The 23,827-nt window shown below is 44.3% G+C and overlaps 1 protein-coding gene across 3 annotated transcripts in view; it reads right to left on the bottom strand.

The window, feature by feature from the left end:
- Positions 1-11,163: 11,163 nt before the first annotated feature.
- Positions 11,164-23,827, bottom strand: part of RALB (RAS like proto-oncogene B) — a 43,814-nt gene continuing 31,150 nt past the window's right edge. For all 3 annotated transcript variants that reach the window (XM_060625454.3, XM_060625453.3, XM_060625452.3), the window contains 3 exons: positions 23,007-23,215; positions 19,062-19,239; positions 11,164-12,767 (listed from right to left, as the gene is read on the bottom strand). In XM_060625454.3, coding sequence (XP_060481437.1) covers positions 12,648-12,767; positions 19,062-19,239; positions 23,007-23,215 — 507 coding nt within the window. In that variant the 3' untranslated portion in view covers positions 11,164-12,647. The remainder of the gene's footprint in view (positions 12,768-19,061; positions 19,240-23,006; positions 23,216-23,827) is intronic.

The following is a 23,827-nucleotide window of genomic DNA, read 5'->3' as shown; positions in this document are numbered from 1 at the left end:
GCTTGGTGCCACCCTGACCTAGCTGTTCCACTGCATACCCAGCCGCGATGAGATCTTGGACCCGCCAAACGTAAAACCTTAGGGAAAGTGCTCTTAGCCTTCTGCAATCAAGGAACTGCAGAGCAAACCCTACCTCCCTCTGGATTGGACACCCACGAAGTCTACACCGCCAACATGAAAAGCAATAAAGCATGCCATGCTCCAGGAATAACGATTGTAAGTTTCAGGCTGACACAAGGTATGAGTTTCACATAGTCAGCAGGTCTTTCTTGCAGGCTCTCGGCTGGTTTACTCTTACGTGTACATTACACACACAGTTCAAGAAAGGACTTGAAGGAAATTTCTATCTTTTTTTTTAGAAGGAGAGAGCATGCATGGGCAGGGGAGAGGGGCAGAGGGAGAGAGAGAGAGAGAGAGAGAGAGAGAGAGACAATGAGAGAGAGAGAATCCCAAGCAGGCTCCACACTCAGCATGGAGTCTGATGCAGGGCCTGATCCCACGACCCTGGGATCATGACTTGAATGGAAATCAAGAGTGGGACACTCAACAGACAGAGCCACCCAGGCGCCCTGGAAATTTCAGTTTTTAAAACTGCTTTTGAATCACAACTGAGTCGTCTCTTCCCTCTTTGCTACGTAAGTTTCTTCATCCCATAACATGGAAAGATCTCTAGAAATCTTTTACGAAAAGCAGCCAGGTTAGGGAAGCCATGGCTCTCTGCCACGGTTTTAATCAATGTCCTATGAAAGAAGCTGTGACATTGGTGTCCCCTTCCAAAGACAAAGGACCAGCGGGGCTTCTCCATGGAAGGCACTGAGTCAAGTGCCACAGGAAGCAGGGCGAGACCCTAACCCTGCCCGAGAGGGTGGGGGGGGGGGGCGGGAAAGAGGAGCACAGACAGTGAAGGCAGATGGTAAGGAAGATCTGACAGGATTCTAAGGAAAGACACATGATGGAGCAGGTAAATGCGAGAAGACTTCTGAGGGGCACTTGAGTGGCTCAGTCAGTGGAATGTCCAGCTTTTTTTTTTTCTTGAGAGAGAGAGAGAGAGAAAGTGAGCAGGGGAGAGGGAATGGGGAGAAAGAGACAAAGCAGGCTCCATGACCAGCACTCGGTCTGACACAGAGCTTGATCTCACTACTGTGAGATCATGACCTGAGCCTAAATCAAAAGTTGGTCGCTTAACTGACTGAGCCACCCAGGCTCCCCTGAGCGTCCAGCACTTGATTTCGACTCAGGTCATGATCTCACGGTTCATGGGTTCAAGCCCCATGTTGGGCTCTGTGGGGACAGTGAGGAGCCCGCTTGGGACTCTCTCTCTGCCCCTCCCCCGCTCATGCGTGCGCACTCTCTCTGTTTCTGTCCCTCAAGAAAGGTTTCTGAGAAGGTGGGTACTCGGGTGGCTGTGAAGGGGTCAGGGCTTCCATGCTCCCTGTGGGACAGTGTCCACTGCCACCCGAGGACCACCTTTCTAGGGCGGTGGCCCTGCAAGGATGGGTAGGACTTCAGGAGAAGTGGGGGCAGAGAAGATTCCAGGCAGGATGGGTTCATAGCGAGATGGGGGAAAGCGCTCGCAAAGCAGTGACCTTCGTGGTCCCCTTACCAGGCCATTTTACGGATGCGCCCCAGTCACATAGCTAACGTAGGGCAAAGCCAGAATTCAAATGGAGGTCTGTCCGGCTGCAGGGCCAGGGCAATGTCCCTCATGCTGAGCATGAGGCCTGCTCCGCAAAAGAGAGAGTGCCGGGCTCCTAAGGACACTGGGCGAGCCGGCATCAGAGGGCAAGCAAGGGTGAGATCCTTGGGCCTGTGCCGGGAGCAGCTCCAGAATCCCTCCAGAGAAGAGGTTTGGTCTCATAGCTGGGGCGCTGCAGGTGGGCCTGTCCCAGGGCCGCGTCTCCGCAGCCCTGGTGCGCCACGACTGGAACTTGACTCGAGTGCTTATCTGAGGCAGTCCCATCGATGGCCTGGAGTGCGCCAAATCATTTGTACTTCCCTGGACGGTGGGCAGCGGCACCGTCCGGGGGTGCTTTTAGCCCAGCTGCCAAGGCAGGGGGCACACTGTGGGCTGCGATGTGGAGAGGCCGGAGTGGGAAGGCCACCATGGCCACCAGACCACCGATGCCTGGTCATCCCCAAAGCACATGCAGTCCAGGGTAAGAAACGGGAGGGGAGGAGAAGAGGAGAGTCACACAGACGAACACTTGCACGCTTTGGAGGCCGCCATGGAGGAAGAAGGAGAGCCAGCCAACGTTCCTAGGAAGGACAGGGCAGAAAAGGACGGGCGGTCTGGCTCAGCACAACAGCTAAGGTGGAGAGCACTCGGGCCGCCAGCCGGTGTGGCAGGTTCCTCCCCCGTGCGGGCGGAGACACAAATCAGCCTTCAGATCCGGGGTTGGAGAAACCCGTCTTCCAGACTTTCCAAGGCAACAGCGTTAGCTCTTACTTGCTTTGCCTCTTGGTAGCGGTCCTTCAGACAGCCACCGCCTTATAAAGAAACTTTAGTTAAGTATGTCATCAAGGCTGCATATAAGACTTTATATTTGAGCTATTTTGTTCCATTCAGCCAACACTTAAGATGCGGCAATGAGCCAAATACAGTTTGAGGCCGAGACAGAGTTGAAGAGCCCACGGGGCATGTGCTCACGGGGCTCACTAGGCCCTCTGTGACAACAGGGACAAAGAGCACACAGAGAAGCAGCAAGCACCTGTATGAGGGGGTGCTAAGGAATGGCCAAGAGAGCCGTAACAAGTGGATGTGACTGGAAAGCCCTTGGCATGTTCTGGGACGAGGTGGCAGTCAGGCGGCATGGAGGGAGGGAGGGCAGCGAGTGACGGGGAAGGCCAAGGGCAGCCAGTGTGCTAGGTCTAGGCCATAGGACAGTCAGGGTGAAGGGATGGTCAGATCTGAGCTTTAGAAAGACAATGTGGGGCACTTGGATGGCTCCCTCGGTGGAGCTCTTGATTTTGGCTCAGGTCATGATTTTGTGGTTCCTGAGCTCAAGCCCATCAGGCTCTGCTGGCAACACAGAGCCTTAGGATTCTCTCTGTCTCTCTGTCTCTCTCTCTCCCCTCCCCCCACCCTCTCAAATTAAATAAACTGAAAAAAGAAAGAAAGAAAGAAAGAAAGAAAGAAAGAAAGAAAGAAAGAAAGAAAAGGAAGGAAGGAAAGAAGGAGGAAGGAAGGAAGGAAGGAAGGAAGGAAGGAAGGAAGGAAGGAGGAAGGAAGGAAGGGAGGAAGGAAGGAAGGAAGGAAGAAGGAAGGAAGGAAGGAAGAAGGAAGGAAGGAAGGAAGGAAGGGAGGAAGGAAGGAGGAAGGGAGGGAGGGAGGAAGGAAGGAAGAAGGAAGGAAGGAAGGAAGGAAGGAAGGAAGGAAGGAAAGAAAGAAAGAAAGAAAGAAAGAAAGAAAGAAAGAAAGAGGAAGGAAGGAAGGAAGGAAGGAAGGAAGGAAGGAAGGAAGGAAGAAGGAGGAGGAGGAGGAGGAGGAAGGAAGGAAGGAAGGAAGGAAAGAAAGAAAGAAAGAAAGAAAGAAAGAAAGAAAGAAAGAAAGAGGGGAAGGAAGGAAGGAAAGAAAAGAAAGAAAGAAAGAAAGAAAGAAAGAAAGAAAGAAAGAAAGAAAGAGGGAAGGAAGGAAGGAAGGAAGGAAAGAAAGAAAGAAAGAAAGAAAGAAAGAAAGAGAGAAAGAAAGAAACGTTGGCCATTTGGTTAAACGTCTGACTTTGGCTGAGGACATGATCTCACGGTTCGTGAGTTTGAGCCCTGAATCAGGCTCTCTGCTGTCAGCACAGAGCTTGCTTTGGATCCTCTGTCCCCTCTCTCTCTCTCTGCCCCTCCCCCACTGGTTCTCTCTCTCTCTCTCTCTCTCTCTCTCTCTCAAAATAAATAACTTTAAAAAATAAATAAATACTTTTTTCAAAAGATCATTTAAAAAAAATAGAGTGGGCAAGAGTAAAGCCAGTAACGGCACAGGACCCAGAACAGTCAGAGGTACAAGGAGAATGAGGAGAAAAACAAAGACGGGAAAACAGGAGCGAAAATTGAAAAAGGCCTCAGATTTTTCAGGAAATCAGAAATTTCTATTTTTTTTTCTTTTTTAAAAATTTTTTTTAAGTTTATTCATTTTTGAGAGACAGAGAGAGAGAGAGCATGAACGGGGAAGGGGCAGAGAGAGGGAGACACAGAATCAGAAGCAGGCTCCAGGCTCCGAGCTGTGAGATCTCACAAACTGAGATTCTGACCTGAGCCAAAGTCGGACGCTCGACCAACTGAGCCACCCAGGCGCCCCGAGAAATTCCTATTCTTCATAGGAAGTCCCTGGCATCTTTGCCCCAAACAGGCTGGCGGAAATGGAGCTCACGACAGGCATCCGGTTCATGTTCCTGGGACACGAGGCTCCCTCTCCCGGGCATGAGGTAAATAATAATTGGCTTCACCATTAAAGACAAAAAGAAAAAAAAATTTCCTAGGTACTATGTTCCTACACTTACACAGTTCAAGATCTCTGTAGCAACAACAACAACAACACCTGTACACAGCCCAAACGCAATTTATTCCCAACAGACGACACGATCTGCACAGCATGACCTGAGCGATGGCCGACTGCCTTGGGAGGTGCTGCCGGTGACCAGAGCCCTTTAGGAAGCTACAGCCCGGAGTCTCCACAGCCAGGACACCGTCCCCTGCATGTCACACACTCCACTGGCCGCCCGCCCCTGGCCCACCAGCGGAGAACCACGGCTAGGAGCTAGGTGCCTGGCGGCGATGAGGTGAGGAAGCTTCGCGGGCCGAGAAACCATCTTGCCTGCGCCTTCTCGCCAAAGCCAGCGTGGGGCTCACGAACGTAAGTCCCAGTCCACATTTACATATGTTACCACAGATTGAAAACAATGATACCATACGTTTGTTTTCACCAGGTAAATCAGATGGTAGGAAAGCTTTTCCAGTCGTAACTACTGAAAATACACAGGGGCTATTTGGTGACAGCCCTTAAGAAGGCGACCAAGGTACCCTTTTGATTCCTGTGGTACACTCACCTTGAGATGCATTTGGTTTAACTATTAGAAATAATTAAGCTTGTTTTTAAAATATAAAGTTGATAGGGGCACCTGGGTGGCTCAGTCGGTTGGGCGTCTGACTTCAGCTCAGGTCACGATCTCGCGGTCCGTGAGTTCGAGCCCCGCGTCGGGCTCTGGGCTGATGGCTCAGAGCCTGGAGCCTGCTTCCGATTCTGTGTCTCCCTCTCTCTCTGCCCCTCCCTCACTCACACTCCATCTCTCTCTCTCTCTCAAAAATAAACATTAAAAAAAAAATGAAGATGTTTCAGTCAGAGCATGGAGATGAGATGCTACAGAAAAGCAGCTTTGCCCTCGTGGCAGCTGGGCCTTCATTCCCCTCAAGGCTGAGCACAAAAGCTCTCTTCACGGCCTGGGCGTGGAGATAATACCCCCCAGCTCGGCCATATTACGGAGTTTCTCAGACACAATCGAAAGCTGTGTTCTACCATGAGGAACGCATGCGTGAGTCCTTCTAGCGATACTTCTGACAATTCTATCAGTATAACTGAGAGCATCTAGCTTGGTGGCACGCATCTGAATGAGTAGAAATTAATAGTTAGCTATACTATGTCCGAACACGCTCTAGCATTTAAATTAGACAAAGACAGGAGGAGGGGAGCGGTATTAGAGGAAGTATCTTTCTTCATAGTGAGAGCCATAAACCCAAGGGCCCAGATTAGTTTTAAAATTTTTACATCCCCCGGGCACCTGGGTGGCTCAGTCGGTGAAGCGTCCGGCTTCGGCTCAGGTCATGATGTCGCGGTTCACGAGTTCCAGCCCCACATCGGGCTCTGTGCTGACAGCTCGGAGCCTGGAGCCTGCTTCGAATACTCTATACCCTTCTCTCTGTGCCCCTCCCCCTATCATGCTCTGTCTCTCCCTCTCTCTCAGAAATAAACGAATGTTAAACAATTGTTAAATAAAAACAAAATAAAGTTGATGGCAGAAGACAACTGGCCAGACCCAGGTCCGACCCCAAATGATGAAGTCCACACTACTATAGAACAGGGATTGCCACAGGCCCCCGAGTTCAAGAGGACCTCTGCAGAAGGTCAGATCAATGGTTTCACTCTACCTTCTATTCAACACTGGTCTGCAACAAAAGGACATAGTAAGTACTTGTGAAAATGGGAGCAGGTCAAAATGGAAGAGTGAGCTCAAATGTCAGTCCCTCCTGTTTCCTGACGCCTCTATTCAAGTCCTAGTCAAGCAAAAGTCCAACAGCCAAGAGAACGAGAGGGCCACCAGTCGATGCAGGAGTTTGACAAAGCTGCCCTCCAGAAGGGCACTGGGAGACAAAAAAGAAGGAAAGAAGGGGCTGTGGAGGGGAGGAGTGGGTTGCCCGGCAGGAACCCCAAATCTGCAGACCGAGCAGCCGGGGTATGGAGCGGGGCTGGAAACAGCGAGGTTAGTCAGAGGTCTGCTGGGAAACAGTGCACCCCGCTCCGGCAGCCAACACTGCATCTGTCCCCGGGGCTCTGCTTTTGAGAGAAAAAGAGTACGCGGGGAGAACCAAGGAGGCCAGCCCGGCAGCTGCCCCCCACCCCAGAGTACACCTTCCCTGCTGTGGATGTTAGGGGCCTGGGGCACCATGACTGGTGTGCCCCACATTCACCCCAAGTCAAGCCTGCTGCATCACAGGCCCCGCCCGTGTACACGGAGCTCCTGGCCCGTCTCTGCAGTCCCTCGTAAGTAAAGGGCTGGCTGGACAACCAGGTCACCAGATGTTTGAGGAAAATCGCAGCTTAAAGAAAATAAAGAACAGAATAAAGAGAAAAACTGCATAAAAATTAAACAAAGGTAACTCTGGATACAGAACTTTCCAAAGATCTAATATGCTCAGAAAGCCATGCTGTTGCATCCAGGAGGCCAACAACAGTTGCTCTGAGAAAGGAACAATTAGAGACAAAGAAAGCTGTGGTTCACACACACACAGACGTAAATAATGAGTTAGACAATAAAAGCTGATTCCACTAGTGTTAAGCTCCAGGAGAGCAAAGAATTTCATGTTTGGTCACTGCTGGATCTTGAGGACCTCCAACAGTGTTTGGCAAATCACAGGTGATGAAAGGAGATGGGGAGACAGAAAGAGAGAGCGAGAGAGAGAGGGAGGGAGGGAGGGAGGGAGGGAGGGAGAGGGTGGTTCCGAGAAAAAATAAACCTGGAACATACAGGAAGAGACGACGCAGATACGAATCTAAGAGCTCCAAAAGCAGAGAGCAGAGGTTTTGGAAAGAAAGCACAGAAAATGGAAGAGAGGAATTATCTGCCCCCCAAATTCAGAAACGCATTATTCTAGAGCTGAAGAGGTGTCATTGTTCACTGAAAGGCACCACCGAGTGCCGGGCCGGAGGAATAGGGAAGACCCGCATTTAGATCAGCCACTGTGTCATCTGGACAGTGCAGATGAAGAGAAGATTCTCTACGAGTCCATGGGCGGAGGGGAAGCCGGGCACCCGTAACAAGGGGTTGCAAGCAGAGTAACACCAGCCTTAGCGGCAGCGGCAGGTGCTTAAAGACAATGAGGCAAAGCCTCTAAGTTCTAAGGGAAAGTTATTTTGAACGTAGAATTCCCTGCCAAGCCAAGCCAGCAGCTGAAGGCAGGCAAAGGTAACAGTATTTCAGACGGACCGAGAGACTCTGAAAGCTTACCTCCAGTGCACCCTTTCCGAAAACGTACTCCAGCAAGACGAGGCTGAAAACCAGTAAAGGAAGATATGGGAGACCGAGGAAGCTAGAACTGACCCAATGGCCCAATGAAACAAATCTCAGCACGGCGGTTCACAGAAGACCTAGGAAGTCAGGAGTCCAACGATCAGGCGATCGTTGAGCTCTGACGTTTTCCAAAGAATGGAAGCAGATCCCAAGCGACAGAAAGAAAGTGGCCTTGGGAAAAGAGGACACATCATTATCTTCTCAACAACAAAAAAGCAATCAAACTTCAGGAAAAATGGGAGGAAGGAGGGGACCCTGCCCAGGAGACGGTCTCCAGTGGAAGTGAGCTGAAGTGGGAGTGACTCAGGCCATTGATGGAAGAGCCCACGTGACTGGACGCTCCAGCCGCTCTCCTTGGTGGGGTGTGGCCAGAACGGCGACGCCTGAAGGGGACACCATTAGCACACGGCACTCAGCTCGGCAGTGAGTCAAAGTTATGTTGGCCTCATAATCTAATTGTTGTTGAGTGGTAGTCCACCTTTAAAATTAATCTGCAGATAAAGCAGGGAGGCTTGAGTGACAGTCACAGAATAGAATGTTCATGTCATCGACCTTGATAATATACAGGTGAAAGGTGTCACAGAGAAAGAGAAAGGAGGGAGTCAAGAGACAAAGGGCAGGAATGTTAACATCCTCACCTTTCAGAGTGGGGAGCCAAGAGTTGCATGAATAACAAACAAGAAGTTTACACATAGTTTTAAGGGGTGCCTGGGTGGCTCAGTCGGTTAAACGTCCAGCTTCGGCTCAGGTCATGATCTCATGGTTTGTGAGTTCGAGCCCTGTATGGGGCTTTCTGCTGTCAGCACAGAGCCCACTTCAGACCCTCTGATCCCCTCTTTTTCTTCCCCTCCCCTGCTCGTTCTTGTTCTCTCTCTCTAAAATAAAAAACATTAAACAAAAAGTTTAGGGGCACCTGGGTGGCTCAGGCAGTTAAGTGTCCAACTTTGGCCCGGGGCCATGATCTCACCGTTCGTGAGTTCAAGCCCCGCATCGGGCTCTGTGCTGACGGCTCGGAGCCTGGAACTTGCTTTGGATCCTGTGTCTCCCTCTCTCTCTGCTCCTCCCCCACTTGTGCTCTATGTCTCCCTCTCTCTCTCTCTCAAAAATGAATAAATATAAAAAAATAACAAAATAAAAAGTTTAATAAATAAATAAGTAAATAAATAAATGGTGTTAACAGTCACCAAGAGAGGAATTAAAACCATCCTGTTATGGTCAAAAATGGGGTAGGGGTAAGGAACACAGTGAGCTACACTCTCATCTACCACAGCAAGCTGTCACTGGGGACGTCTGAGGTGGAAAAATCAAGAAATCATGGCGTAAGAACAGTATTGAGAAACTCAGGAGCACCTACCGAATGATCTCAGAACAGAAATGGTTGACTATGACTTTCAGGGAGCAGGGCAGGAGTAGGAAGAGCAGGACCAGAGACCTTCCATCCCAGACACTTCTAGACCGTCGGAATTTTAAAACACATGCAGTTACAATTTTGATTAGTTTTAACAAATTTTTAATTTATTTTTTTAACGTTTATTTATTTTTGAGACAGAGAGAGACAGAGCATGAACGGGGGAGGGGCAGAGAGAGAGGGAGACACAGAATCAGAAACAGGCTCCAGGCTCTGAGCCATCAGCCCAGAGCCTGACGCGGGGCTTGAACTCACGGACCGCGAGATCGTGACCTGAGCCGAAGTCGGACGCTTAACCGACTGAGCCACCCAGGCGCCCCAGTTTTAACAAATTTTTAAAACAAAAACATCCAAGTTAAGTTTACTACTATAACATTAACTGTATCTACCTATGTATACTCTCCCAGGGTTAATACTTACCTACAGTTCAAGCTTCTATTGTATTTCATTATAATGTAGCTTCTAGACCAACAGAGGTGAATTCTGTATTTCAGCTGTCACTTAAACGTACATATTGTACTTGGCCGCATCTAAAACATGCAGTTTTCCCCACACTTTTATGTCACTGGAATCAGGATGGGTTCACTTAATTAGCAGGGTTTTTCCTTTGTGGTGTATAAATTACGGTGACTTCTTACAATTAATGGTGCCTTGGATTTGACAAAATCGGATACTTGTAGCAAATTATGTGTCTAGGTATTTTCCCCCCACATCACTTCATGTCATCGTAAACTGCTACATCTTTTTCTACTACTCTGCCCACCGTCATTATACTCCAGCCATATGGTCCTTGGGGTCTTTTCCCGAACACCTTAGGGCCTTTGGACCTGCGGTTCCCTACCTAGCCCGGGAAGCTCCCTGCACCCACCCAAGTGGCTTGACACATGGTTGCTCCTTCACATCTGCAGTCTCAGCTTAAATGTCACTTCCCTGGAGAAGCTTGTTGACCACGCAATCAAAATCCGCTCTACAGCCCAGAAACTTCCTGTCATATTACCCAGTTTTATTTTCATCAAAATACTTACCCTGATGTTTTCACTTATTTGTCTCTTTCCCCACTGGAATATAAGCTCCAGGAGAGCAGAGCTCTTGCCTACCTGGTTCAATACTGTACCCCAGCACCTAGAATGCAGGCTGACATCAAGTAGGTGCTTAAATAGTTCTAGAACGAATACTTTAGGAAGATAAAGGTAGGCCCTGGACACAATATAGATCATTTAGCAAGTAACTATGTTTGCAATTTCTAAATAGCACCACCCCCTTATTTTTCTATGGAAAAGATTTTCATATGTATAAATTCTTTAAGAAGATGCATTTCTGATTGCTATCCAGTTAAATATAATTTTAGAAATATACTGATAGCACCTACCAAGAATAATTTCTATAGCATGAAATAATTCATACCATCTTTTAATATATTTGTACATACTCCAAATCTACCTACTACTGACCAGAACTGATATCAAACGGGTAGCAAACCAGGATGAAAAGAAAAAAGGTTGTTTGAAAAACCTCAAGTGTGTGATTACCTTCAAGTTTTCAAATTTTAAGAGGGGTGCCTGGGTGGCTCAGTCGGTCAAGCATTCGATTCTTGATTTCAGCTCAGGTCATGATTTCACGGCACATGGGATCGAGCCCCGCGTCAGGCTCTGTGCTCACAGCATGGAGCCTGCTTGAGATTCTCTCTCTCCTTCTCCCCCTCTCCCACTCACTCGCTCTCTCTCTCTCTCAAAATAAATAAATACACATTAGAAGGAAATTTTAAGAAGAGTAGTCCTCTCTCCCAAAGGAAAGATGAAGTTAAAATACTATTTATATTTAAATTTTATTTCCCACAGTCCAGTTCAAAGGATTAATAAAGTTTGTCTGATATCACAGAAAACCTAACATAATCAATAATGAACGAGTTACTGTCAGTTTCTTTAATTCTTGCATTTTACATGTATGACAAAAGGGTAAAATAAAAAGCTTGAGGCCCTGAAAAAGTGTATTTGTCTGCTTTTTTTATTTAAAAAAGACCCATGATTCTTTGGGAGGTGATACAAGATTGCTTCCCAGTCAGATCATAATTTCCACAATTTCCGTAATAACCATAAATTTGAAAGGTTCCCACTCTCCCCACCCCAGTTCCCTTTTGGCACCTATATGTGAAATGTCACTTCCAAAAAATGGGGGGAAATGTGCTGAATACTGGGTTTTCATCACAGTACTCCTTTCCTGAGGAAAAATTTTCTGGTTGCTAAATTTAGAATATTGATATACAAAAAAGCTTACCATATCTCATCAATAAGAGCCTTTTTCGAACCAACTCTATGGCTGTCTCAGAAGAAAATTATATTAGAAACAGCAGCCAATTCTCAGAGGTGAAAGAGCAATGGCTTATCCTATCCTTTCCCACGTCTTCTAATTTTAAATTTAGAATTACAGAGCAATTCTATGAGAGGTAGCAGAATGTCTGACACTGGCGCTGGCTTCATGATTTGAGGATACAATTTGAACTCATCACATTCTTCAGAAGAACTCATTATACTGAAAAGAAACAAAGGAAGAGGCTTTCTCAACCTCTGCATGCAGAGAGGTCGACCAGAAGGACAGACATCGGTTACCAGTGGAGAAGGAGGGGTCTCACCTTGGCTGGCAGTTAGGGAAGGATGCAACCAAAGATAGATTTTTTGCTCTGATAAGAAAAGTATGCCATGTATAAAGCATACTACTCTGGAGTCTTCACTTAATCTGCTAAAAAGAAGCTTCTACACAAAATTCAGGATCCTATAGGAGAGAAATAGCCAATACAGGCTGTAATTGGCTAATTTTTACATATGAAGAATTTGATTTTCATTTTTCGTATCTAAGAAGGATTTATGAGCTTGTTACTGACCCATCTGGCCCGATTCATATTTATTTTATTTTTTCACGGTGCTTCAGATCTGCAGGGTATTGCCAAGAAACTTATCACACGCAAAAAAAATCTCTGAATTTTTCAGTGTCCTTAGAACTTAATGGATTTTTTTGAATACTTCTGTTAAGCTGATAAGAGTTGGGGAGAGTCTTATCCTACCCACCTCTCCCCAAACCTAATAAAATAGGACATTTTTATTCCGAAATAAAAGATGGTAACGTTACAAAACTAGGGGGGTGGGGAAGAAGATGCTACGACAGTGTATTTCTCTTTAATTAACACTTGACTATTTCCTACCTATAGCACTACGCACGTGATTAAACTTTTGGGAGGGAGAGAGGGAGAGAGAAGGAAACTCCAAAACCTCCTGACAAAGTAGCCATTCCGATGCATAGACAAGGGGTTATTTCTTCTGCCAGCCACTGGTTCACAAATATTTTCCCCATTTAAAGAAGTGTGCGTGAATGAGGTTGGGAGAGCAGGGAATACACCAAGAAGTCGACTATACGCTTCCCTTAACGAGCCCACCCTATGTCCTTAGCGGTGATTGCTTCATCCGCCATCTTGGCATTCACAGTAAGCAACATCTTTCTTTAAAACTTTTCTTGTTCTTGCTGCTTTTCTTGCCGTTCTTGTCTTTGTTCTCTGACATCTTTTTGGCTCTGATTTCTCTCATTAGGTCAAAGAACACCTGGGGTGCGGAGGAAGGAACGAAAAGAATAGGGAGGAAAAAGCCATTTAATGATTTCATGAAGCAATTCCACTAAGCAGGATATGTAGTCACATTTTAAAGCATAAAGCAAATTTGTTTTTATAAACCCTGAGCCAAATTTTGCATTAGACTTTCTAGCATTTGCAACCACCAGGAAAGGTTAAGAACATGAGTACTGGGTGCTTTCTTATATACCACCACACCTTATGGAATCCTAATCACGACCCTGTACAGGTAGGAACATCATTATGCCTGACGGCTTCTCCAGCAAGACTAGCGACTTGGAACATGGTGGGGTTGAGAGAAGAGGAAATAAAGCATAAACAAACTAAGGCTCCTGCACTAGGAAACTGGGGACAGGAGAGGAGAGATGTGCCGTCCCACCACCGCTCCACAAGCAGCCCCTACCCTCATTCTCAGGAACAGCCACTGTTCCTTGAGACGTTAGCTGAAAGGAACTTTATCAAGAACTGATATGACTTGTCCTCTGAAAGCAATGTACTATTCAGATACAAATTATCATCTGTCAAATAGTTTGGGTTTTGCCCTCTGCCTCCAGCAATCATGCCAAAGTGCCCATGATACCCAAGCAGACAAAATAAGCCTGAGACAAAGAAACATTTCAGATTTCTCAGAGGGAGTGATAGAGACTGGAAGCAAGAGGCTGAGTGCAGGCTTTAATCTTCAGATGTTCACACAAAACGACAACCTCCTTTTATTTCCATAGACATACTTTCTTCTTGGTGAAAAGGAAGATGGAGCTTTCTGAGTAGGGGACTCCACATGCATTTACCACCAGCTCCAGGCACAAAAAGGCACCCCCCTCCCCACAAAATGACCTAAGCACCCCACCCACAAGAGCAGCAGTGAACAACTTCAAATGTTACGGCTTTTTCGTTTTGTTCTAACAGCGAAGGCAGGAGGAGGATGGAATGTGTCCAATTTAAAATGATGACAAAGTTGTTCACGGGCTGATCTTATCAACCTTTCGTGTAAACTGTGTACAAGCGAATACAATGCTGCCAGTCATAAGTTTCTGCTGGGTCCTGTTTGGCAGGTCAAGCTGGTCCAGCGGAGGAAGGAGATACAAGCTAGCCTGCAACAGCCCCAACCCCCACCAGCCTGTCAAAAACTACACATCCCGGGTTCCAGGCCAAGAAAGCCTTCCCGGTGTTTTTTAAATGAAATACATGTCTGGATTTTCTGTGTGTTTTCTACAACTAGGAAACAATTTGATACAAAGAAAGAGATTTGGAACGGCACAGCAATCAGCATAAGAGCTGAGAAATAATACAGGGAAAAAATAGCGAGTGAACATACTTCACATTACAGACAGATTTATATTGCAGACGCTACCAAAATGCTTCTAAAGTGAACCCTTTCTGGGCTGCCTGGGTGGCTCAGTCAGTGAAGCATCTGACTCTCGATTTCGGCTCAGGTCACGATCTCACAGTTTATGAGTTCGAGCCCCACATCAGACTCTGCGCTGTCAGAATGCTGCTGGAATTCTCTCTCCCGGTCTCTCTCTGCCCCTCCCCCACTCACGCTCACTCATGTTCTCTCTCTTTCTCTCTCTCTCTCAAAATAAATAAACATTTAAAAAATAAGTAAAATAAAGCCAACCCTTTCTGAGGAGAAATAATGACTGACACCACAGAAATAAAAAGAATTATAAGAGAATATTAAAAAATTATATGCCAACAAACTGGACAACCTGGAAGAAATGGATAAAGTCCTAGAAACATATAATCTTCCCAAACGAAATTAGGAAGAAATAGAAAATTTGAACAGACCGGTTACTAGTAACAAAATTGAACTGGTAAAAAAAAAAAAAAAAAAGAAAACCTCCCAACAAATAAAAGTCAATGACCAGATGGCTTCAAGGGTAAATTGCACCAAACATTAAAGAAGAACTAATACCTATTCTTCTCAAACTATTCCAAAAAAAAGAATAGGAAGGAAAACTTCCAAATTCATTCTAGGAGACCAGCATTACCCTAATACCAAAACCAGAGAAAGACACCACAAAAAAAGAAAGCTACAGGCCAATATCTCTGATGAACACAGATGCAAAAATCCTCAGCAAAATATCAGCAAGCTAAATTCACAATAATTAGAAGTATCATTCACTACAATCAGGTGGGATTTATTCCAGAGATACAGGAGTGATTCAATATTTGCAAATCAATGTGATATATCACATTAAAAACAGAAAGGATAAAAACCATATGATCATCTCGATAGACACAGAAAAAGCATGTGACAAAATACAACATCCATTCATGATAAAAACTCCCAACAAAGTGGATTTAGAGGGAATATACCTCAATACAATAAAAGCCATATATGAAAAACCCACAGCTAACATCATACTCAATGGTGAAAAACTGAGAGCTTTTCTTCTATGATCAAGAACAAGAAAAGATGTCCACTCTCACCACGTTTATTCAAAATAGTACTGAAGTCCTGGCCACAGCAATAAGACAAGAAAAAGAAATAAAAGGCATACAAATTAAAAGGGAAGAAGTAAAACTGTCACTATTTGCAGATGACATGATACTATATATAGAAAACCCTAAAGATACCACACACACACAAAGACTATTAGAAGAGATAAATAAATTCAATAAAGTTGTAGGATACAAAATTAATATACAAAAATCTATCTGTTGTGTTTCTATATACCAAAACTGAAGTAGCAGAAAGAAGAATTAAGAAAACAATTCCAATTACAATTGCACCAAAAAGAATAAAACACCTTGGTAGGAATAAACTCTACCAAGATGTGAAAGACCTAAACTCTGAAAACTGTAAGACACTGATAAAAGAAATTAAAGATGACACAAACAAATAGAAAGATATTTCATGTTCACAGACTGGAAGAATTAATATTGTTAAAGTGTCCATCCTCCTCAGAGCAATCTAGAGATTCAGTGCAATCCCTATCAAAATACCAATAGTATTTTTCACAAAACTAGAACAAATAATCATAAAATGTGTATGGAACCACAAAAGACTTTGAAAAGCCAATCAATCTTAAGAAAGAAGGAGGTATGGGGCGCCTGGGTGGCTTGGTCGGTTAAGCGTCCGACTTCGGCTCAGGTCATGATCTCACAGTCCGTGAGTTCGAGCCCCGTGTCGGGGTCTGTGCTGACAGCTCAGAGCCTGGAGCCTGCTTCCGATTCTGTGTCTCCCTCTCTCTCTGACCCTCCCCCATTCATGCTCTGTCTCAAAAATAAATAAACGTTAAAAAAAAAAAATTTAAAAAAAAAAGAAAGAAGGAGGTATCATAATCCCAGATTTCAACATATACTTCTCCAAAGCTTTAGTAATCCAAACAGTATGGTACTGGCTCAAAAACAGATACAAGGATCAACAGAATAGGAGAGAGGGCAAAGAAATAAACCCATGATTATATGGTCAATTAATCTAAGACAAAGGAGGCAAGAATATGCATGGAGCGGGGGGGGCGGTTAGTCTTTTCAATAAATGGTGCTGGGAAAACTAGACAGCCACATGCAAAAGAATGGAACTGGACCACTTTCTTACACCACACACAAAAATAAACTCAAAATAGATTAAAGGCCTAGATGTGAGACCTAAAACCATAAAACTCATAAAAGAAACAGAGGCATGAGCATTGGGTGTTGCATGGAAACAATGAATCACTATATTGTACATCTGAAACTATTATTATACTGTATGTTAACTAACTGGAATTTAAATAAAAACTTGAGGGAAAATAAAAAGAAAACACAGGCAGTCATTTTTTGGACATCAGCCTGAGCAACATATTTATGGATCTGTCTCTTCAGGCAAGGGAGACAAAAGCAAAAATAAACTACTGGGACTATACTGAAATAAAAAGCCTTTGCACAGCGAAGGAAACCATCAACAAAAGAAAAAGACAACTCACCAAATGGGAGAAGATACTTGCAAATCATATATCCGATAAGGGGTTAATATCCAGTATATAAAGAACTTCTACAACTCAACACCTAAAAACCAAATAATCTGATTTAAAAATACACAGAGGACCCGAACAGACATTTTAGCCAGGGAGACACAAGGACGGCCAGCAGGCACATGAAAAGACACATCAGTAATCCTCAGGGAAATGCAAATCAAAACCATAATGAGATAATCACCTCTCACACCAGTCAGGCTAGTATTTTGTCAAAAAGAAAAGAAAAGAAGTGTTGACAATGATGTGGAGAAAAGGGACCGCTCCCTGCCCTGCTGGTGGGAATGCAAACTGGTGCAGTCACTGTGGAAAACAGTATGGAGGTTCCTCAAAAAATGAAAAACAGGAAAACCGTATGATCCAGTAATTGCACTACTGGGCATTTACCAAAAGAAGATGAAAACACTAATTTGAAAAGATATACGCACTCTGATGTATATAGCAGCATGATTTACAACAGCCAAATTATGGAAACAATCCATCAATAGATGAATGGATAAAGAAGATGTGGAACATATATACAGTGGAATGATACCACTCAGGCATGTAAAAAGAAGGAAATCTTGCCATTTGCAACAACATGGATGGACCTAGGGGGTATTTGGCTCCCCTAATAAGACAGAGAAAGACAAATGCCATATTATTTCACTTACATGTGGAATCTAAAAAAACAAAACAAACAAAAACAGACTCAAATACAGAGAACAAACTGGTGATTGCCAAAGGGGAGGAAGGTGGGAGGATGGGTGTAAAAGATAAAGGGGATTTGAGATACAAACTTCTGGTTATAAAATAAATAAGTCACAGGGATGAAAAGTACAGCCTAGGGAATATAGTCAGTAACACTGTAATAACATTGTACAGTGACAGACCATGATTACATCTACCATAGTGAGCACTGAGTAATATACACAATTGTTAAATCAATTTGTTGTGCGCCTGAAGTGAAGGTAACATTGTATGTCGATTATACTTGAACAATAAATAACAATTGTTTAAAAAATAAAGGGAGCCCCTTTTAATACCAACATCCTAAACACCAATGTTCTTCTAGACTCATTTCAAGCTAAAGTAAAGCTTGGTCACAAATCTGTCCCTCTCAGGTAAGAAGTAAAGGAGAATTATTTCCCCATAAGAAGGAGCAACATGAGATGCAATCTGGGGGCTTCAGATGCTGACGCCGCATAATACAAAGCAGACATATCCACTGCTCGGCTGCCAAAATGAGGTGGGTTTAGATGTTACAAGAGCACAGATCATGAAGTAAGAGCTAACAAACAAGGTGAAGGCAGAAGGGAAAGCCTCATCTAGAAGGCTGTTCACTTTAACTGTGTGGCAACCACTCTGAACCTTAGTTCTTTAGAAAAAAACCCAAAACCTAACAATAGCGATCACTAGTAGGTGGATTTTCCAACTGTCAATGTTCAGCATCGTCGGGGCGCCTGGGTGGCTCAGTTGATTAGCGTCTGACTCTCGGTTTCAGCTCAGGTCATGATCTCACGTTTTGTGAGTTCGAGCCCCACATCAGGCCCTAAGCTGACAGCACGGAGCCTGCTTGGGTTTCTCTCGCCCTCTCCCTCTGCCCTTCCCCCACTTGTGCTGTCTCTGTCTCTCTCAAAATAAGTAAATAAACTTTAAAAAATTATTTAAAAAAAAAAAAGATTTTCAGCATTGTCAAGGTCCCCCTTTCACCAGCGTCAGATTTGAATGAGAAAGTACACTGGGCATCGCTAAGAGAGAGAAGAGAAGGGAAGGGGAAGGGGAAGGGAAAGGGGAAAGGGAAGGGGAGGGGATGGGAGAGTTGATTCCTGAGAGCAAACAGTATTTGGAGACTAAGTTATAAACACAGAACACACTGGCTCTGCCGGTGGACAGTAAGGGGAAAAGAATAAATCTAACCGATAAGTCACTGACAACAAAATCAAGGTACAACATGTTTCCCTGGGGAAGCCCCTAAGAACCTGCTGATGGACTTGGCTCCTGGAGAACAACAGGCCGCAGCAGATGAGAGCACAGAGGTGCTACTGTGGCCGTCCTTCCAGCACTGCCTTCACTGACCCCGGGGCCATACTTCCAGGGGCCAACCTTAAGCATGCTCTAACAAAGGCTCAAGACAAAGTGAGGGGACTCTGCTCTGGACTGTTTTAAATCCACGGTCAAACCCTCCCAGGGCTTCTCACTGTACTGGCTGAGACATCTGGAAAAGTCAGTTCTCCCCTACTTTCCACAAATGGTTCCCTCAAAACCAAGCAGATGAGATGTCTACGTGCTGCAGTTTCCCAAGAAACACACAAAGAGCGCACACCTACCTTGTCCACGTTGGCCCGTGTTTTAGCCGACGTCTCCACGTACTGCACACCCCACTCCTCTGCGTTCGTCCTGGCCTCCTCGAAAGGCACCTGCCTCCGCTCCTCTAGGTCGGACTTGTTTCCCACGACCAGCAATGGGATTTTATCTTCTTCGGCCTTAACGCGGAGGATCTGTTCCCTAAGGCATTGCATCAAAATAAAGCAGCTAAGAAAGCTAGAATGAGAACTCAATTTCACTGATGCATCTAAAATGAACGGCTTTCCTACAGCAGAAAAAATTGTTATGCTCGGACGTGTCCCAAGGCAGCATTCCCTAGATCCTGTCACAAACAAGACAAGTGGTTTCAAAGCCTGGTTCTCAGTTTGCCTACATCAGGAGGACCTGGGGTGCTCGTCACAAACACGGGTTTCTGGGCCCAACAGGAGGCCCACAGAAGGAATGTCTGAATAGGAGCCCAGGATTCTGCATTTCAACAGGGTCCCCAACTGATGCTTAGGCACCAAAACTTCTTAACAAAAAGAACAACTTAGGAACTCCGGGATAAAAACAAGCTAAAAGAAGTATCTTCAGGGGCGCCTGGGTGGCTCGGTCGGTTAAGCATCCAACCCTTGATTTCGTCTCAGGTCAAGATCTCACAGTTCATGAGTTCGAGCCCCGCATCAGGCTCTGAGCTGGCAGCATGGAGCCTGCTTGGGATTCTTTCTCTCCCCCTCTCTCTCTGGCCCTCCCTTGCTCTCTGTCTCTCTAATTAATTAATTAATTAAATATTAAAAGAAGTATCTTCATACATAAAATGCGTAATAATTCTCCTGAAAACATGGTATGATTTCTTTGTGACACTAACAGCTGTGAAATCAGTGTTTTTCATACGGAAGGTGGCAGTCTATTAGATCATGAAATCAGTTTAATGGGTCACAACCAGTAACATTTTTTTCCCCTCAGTGAAACAGAACACCATAGACCAGGGCAGAAACATCAGAGGGGATCTCAAGTATGACATGAAGTATGTTTTGTGAAACTTCTGTTTCGATTTCATCTGTATGCGTATATGCACCTGCCCCCTGCCGGACTCCCCGCACCTCTCCCCGCCACAGTTTCCATTTAGATATAGTAAATGTTACAAGCAATGGAATGAGGTCAGTTAAGTTAGGCAGTAATCATGTTTTATTGTGTGTCATTTTTCTACTGCAAAGTAAAAAAAAAAAAAAAAAAAAAAGGAAAGAATCCAATATCTATGGAAAAGTACTTCAAAAACATCTCCTTAAAAAAAAAAAAAACATTAACTGTAACACCTTAAATTTTACCTCTCCTAAAGCTATCAGCTACCTAAATTACTAATCAATACCAAATATTAAAAAAATAAATATTTCATTTCCAGTATTTTGGTCCAGTGAAGACATTTCTACTTTCACATTCCAATATATTCCCAAAATAGACCACCTCAAAAGTGTATTTTGTGGGGATCTGTATTGATTTCTCTATGATATAGGGTAACGTTTCAGAATAATGAAAATTTAAAAAAATTTTTCCATTAGAGTCAATTTAAGTATCAGATATCAAATATTCTAAGAAAAACGAAAAAGAAGATAAGGAGATGCTTATAAATTGCCTCTAAGTAGCTTTGCTATAGCCTACATTTCAACAGGGGTCATAGAACATGCTACATTTAGAAGTTACGTGATCAGCACAAATTATGACAAGAAAAACTGATAGCTCTCTGGCTCATTAGTCATGCAGAGGTTTGTAAAATGACCTCATTAATAAACATATTCATGCAAAAATAGAAGTACTGATTCTGGTCTCTTATAAAAAAAAAAAAACCTAGTTTTCGAGCTTATTGCATATTGTCCAGGGCAAATTTCAAGGAAGATGGAGCATGTTAACATTTTGTTTTATGTTGGGACCTTTCCATAAATACAGAAATGCTATGTTTGAAATCTGTTAACAGGCATAAAGGAGTTTAACCACAAAGACTCAGATGCCCTACTTCCATTTTCCGTTTCTGATGCCGTGAGAAACCTGGACAGCCTCGTGACTTTTCTCTGAATGTCCGGAGCTCAAGTCAGAAGAGCTAACCTGCCCTCCCTTTTTCTTTTAGGTAGTCATCTGTCCTTTTTCTCCTAAGGACCTCTGTTCTCACATAATGACCGAAACCCACCTCCCAAGACGAGATGAGACTGCTCCAAATCCCTGAGAACACATGGCTCTGTGTGCATGGTGCGGGGTGACTGGACGAGGCTGGCACCATGTCTCCTCTGGATGTGACTCTCCCTCTGCCCACCACATCCTTTCTTGGCGAGTCATGGGGTAATGGGAAATCAAAAGGCTCGGACATTCAAGATAATAAGGAAGTGTGTGCATCCGTCCTGTTTTATCAAGGATGCACTCACAATTATGAATACATCGACTGTACCCACATAGAGAAAACCCTAGGCATGTTGGGAAAGTCTGAAAACTCATAGGACTTCTCCTAAGAGTCCTGGTCATTTAACTGATCGCCACCATGCACGTACTATAGTACCAGAGAATTTAGATGTGCCACCTTTGAAGACTTGACACTATGAAGCCCAGCAAGTGACGACCACTGTGTTCACCTCGGTTCACCCCTTGAGGGCCCCCTGGCTCACTGATGCTTCCTTCCAAATCTTGTGGGGGGAAATTTAGTTTCCTCATTTTCACCTTTGGCTGACCCCTTAACTTCTGACCAGAACTTGCTAAAGAATGGAAAAAAAAATTATGGATTTTCTTCCCTTTTTAGTTCCCTGTTAGACTCTAGATTTGCTTCTTAAAATCAAAAGTCATCTGGACAGATATGTTTATAAGGGGAGTAGATAAGAGAAACAAAACAAGCGTGTAGGGTAAAGAGAAAGACGCCATCCCCATTGGAATTCCTCTAAGAATTATGCCTAACAGCTCACGATTTCTTGGTAACAATGAACTTCAGGTATCTTTAACCACTGCACTTAAAATGAGTAACAGCAGTTCACATTCTACTCACTGTGTAAGCACCATGTGCCCATGCTGTGAGAGGGCCTGGGGACACAGCGCGGTACAGGATGGCCGTGGCTCCTGCCCTTACACGTGTACAGCCTAAAGCATCATTTCATTTCATCTCATCAAGTAACAAGTACACTTTCAGACAGAGAAACAGAATCTCCAATGCCAAGTAAACCTGCTCAGGGTCCCCAAACTGCTAGGTGGCAGGGCAAGGATTCAAACCCAGGTCTGCCTAATTCTAAAGCTGGGCTCTTTTCACTCACCTATGTTAAAAGTCCTACAGGTGCCACAAACGGTCACTCTAACTGACATCTTTCACTCTCCTGACAATGTTTCATCAACCTCAAAACAGATCAAAATGATGACTTTTCCAGCAAAATTATAAAAAGGATAAAGATAGTTAACCCATCGATCACTGTCTCTTAGGATTTATATGAAAACAAAATTAGAAGTTCTTGAGTGTACGGAATGGCTTCGTCCTCTTAAGATTCCTTTTTTTTCTTTAATGTTTATTTATTTTGAGAGAGAGCACGCATGTGCACACATTAGTGGGGGAGGGGCAGAGAGAAAGGGAGAGAGAGAATCCCAAGCAGGCTCCACGCTGTCAGTGCAGAGCCCGACGCTGGGCATCTCACAAACCATGAGATCATGACCCAAGCTGACATCAAGAGTCCGACGCTTAATCAACTGAGCCACCTCTGAAGATTCGTAAGGTAATTTACATTCAAAAATTATAAAAATGGGGAAGCCCAAAGAGATGATAACAAATGGGGGGCTCTCATGTGCCAAGATTCAAAAAGCCCCAGAAAATCCGTTAGCGGAATTCTTAATAACAAGCCCAACCCTCTGTTATTATGCTCAGCCACAGATTCCTGCCAAGCTGACCACGTGAGTAAGACAGGCAGAAAGTCTCCTGGAGGCTGGAGTCTCTTTCGTTTCACACATACCTGAATTCGGCAGTTGCTGTAAATGATTCATGTTCTGTGATTGAGAACACGAGGAGAAAACCTTCCCCACTGCGAAAGTAGTTGTCTCGAATGGCTGCATAGTCCTCTTGTCCAGCTGTGTCCAGAATATCTATCTGGACTTCTTCTCCATCAAGAACCACTTTCTTTCTGTAACTGTCAGCTTTGGTAGGTTCATAGTCTTCTACAAACTGCGGGAATAAACAACATTATCAGTAATTAACAACATATTAAGGGAAAGAAAATTTGCCAAAGAAATAAATTTCTATATATGGGCACCTGGCCTATAATCAACTGAATATTTATTGAGTATTCACAATTATCACACTATGTTTAAGGCACTATAAAAAAATAACTCCTTCTTTAACACTTCTTTATTGCTCTTGGTTCTACTGCTTTTTGTTTTTATTTTTGTTTTCATGGTTTTAATATAATGTATTGTCAAATTGGCTCACATACACTATGTACAGTGTGCTCTTGGTTTTGGGGGTAGACAAGAACCAATATTCCCATTTTGTAGATGAGGAGACCAAGCATAGGGCAGAAAGAACACTTGGTGATATTATTCACAGTATAAAATTATAAACACTGGCAAGGGTGAGAAACAGAAGCTCTTACACACAATCAACAGAAGTATAAAACTCATCTGAAAAGTGATTTGACAAGAGGGACTAAGGGGATTAAACAGGCAACATGATAAACTTTAAATGGGTCAAAAATTAAATATAAAAAATAAGCCCATCAAGTATCAGAAGAAAACATGGGTGAAATCCTTTTATTACCTTGAAGTAGGGAAGGCCTTT

Source organism: Panthera onca, chromosome C1 (genome assembly GCF_046562875.1).
Source record: "Panthera onca isolate mPanOnc1 chromosome C1, mPanOnc1 haplotype 2, whole genome shotgun sequence".
In the NCBI taxonomy this organism is placed as follows: Eukaryota; Metazoa; Chordata; class Mammalia; order Carnivora; family Felidae; genus Panthera; species Panthera onca.
The sequence above is the reverse complement of the archived record's forward strand: the minus strand, read 5'-3'. Positions and strand labels throughout refer to the sequence as shown.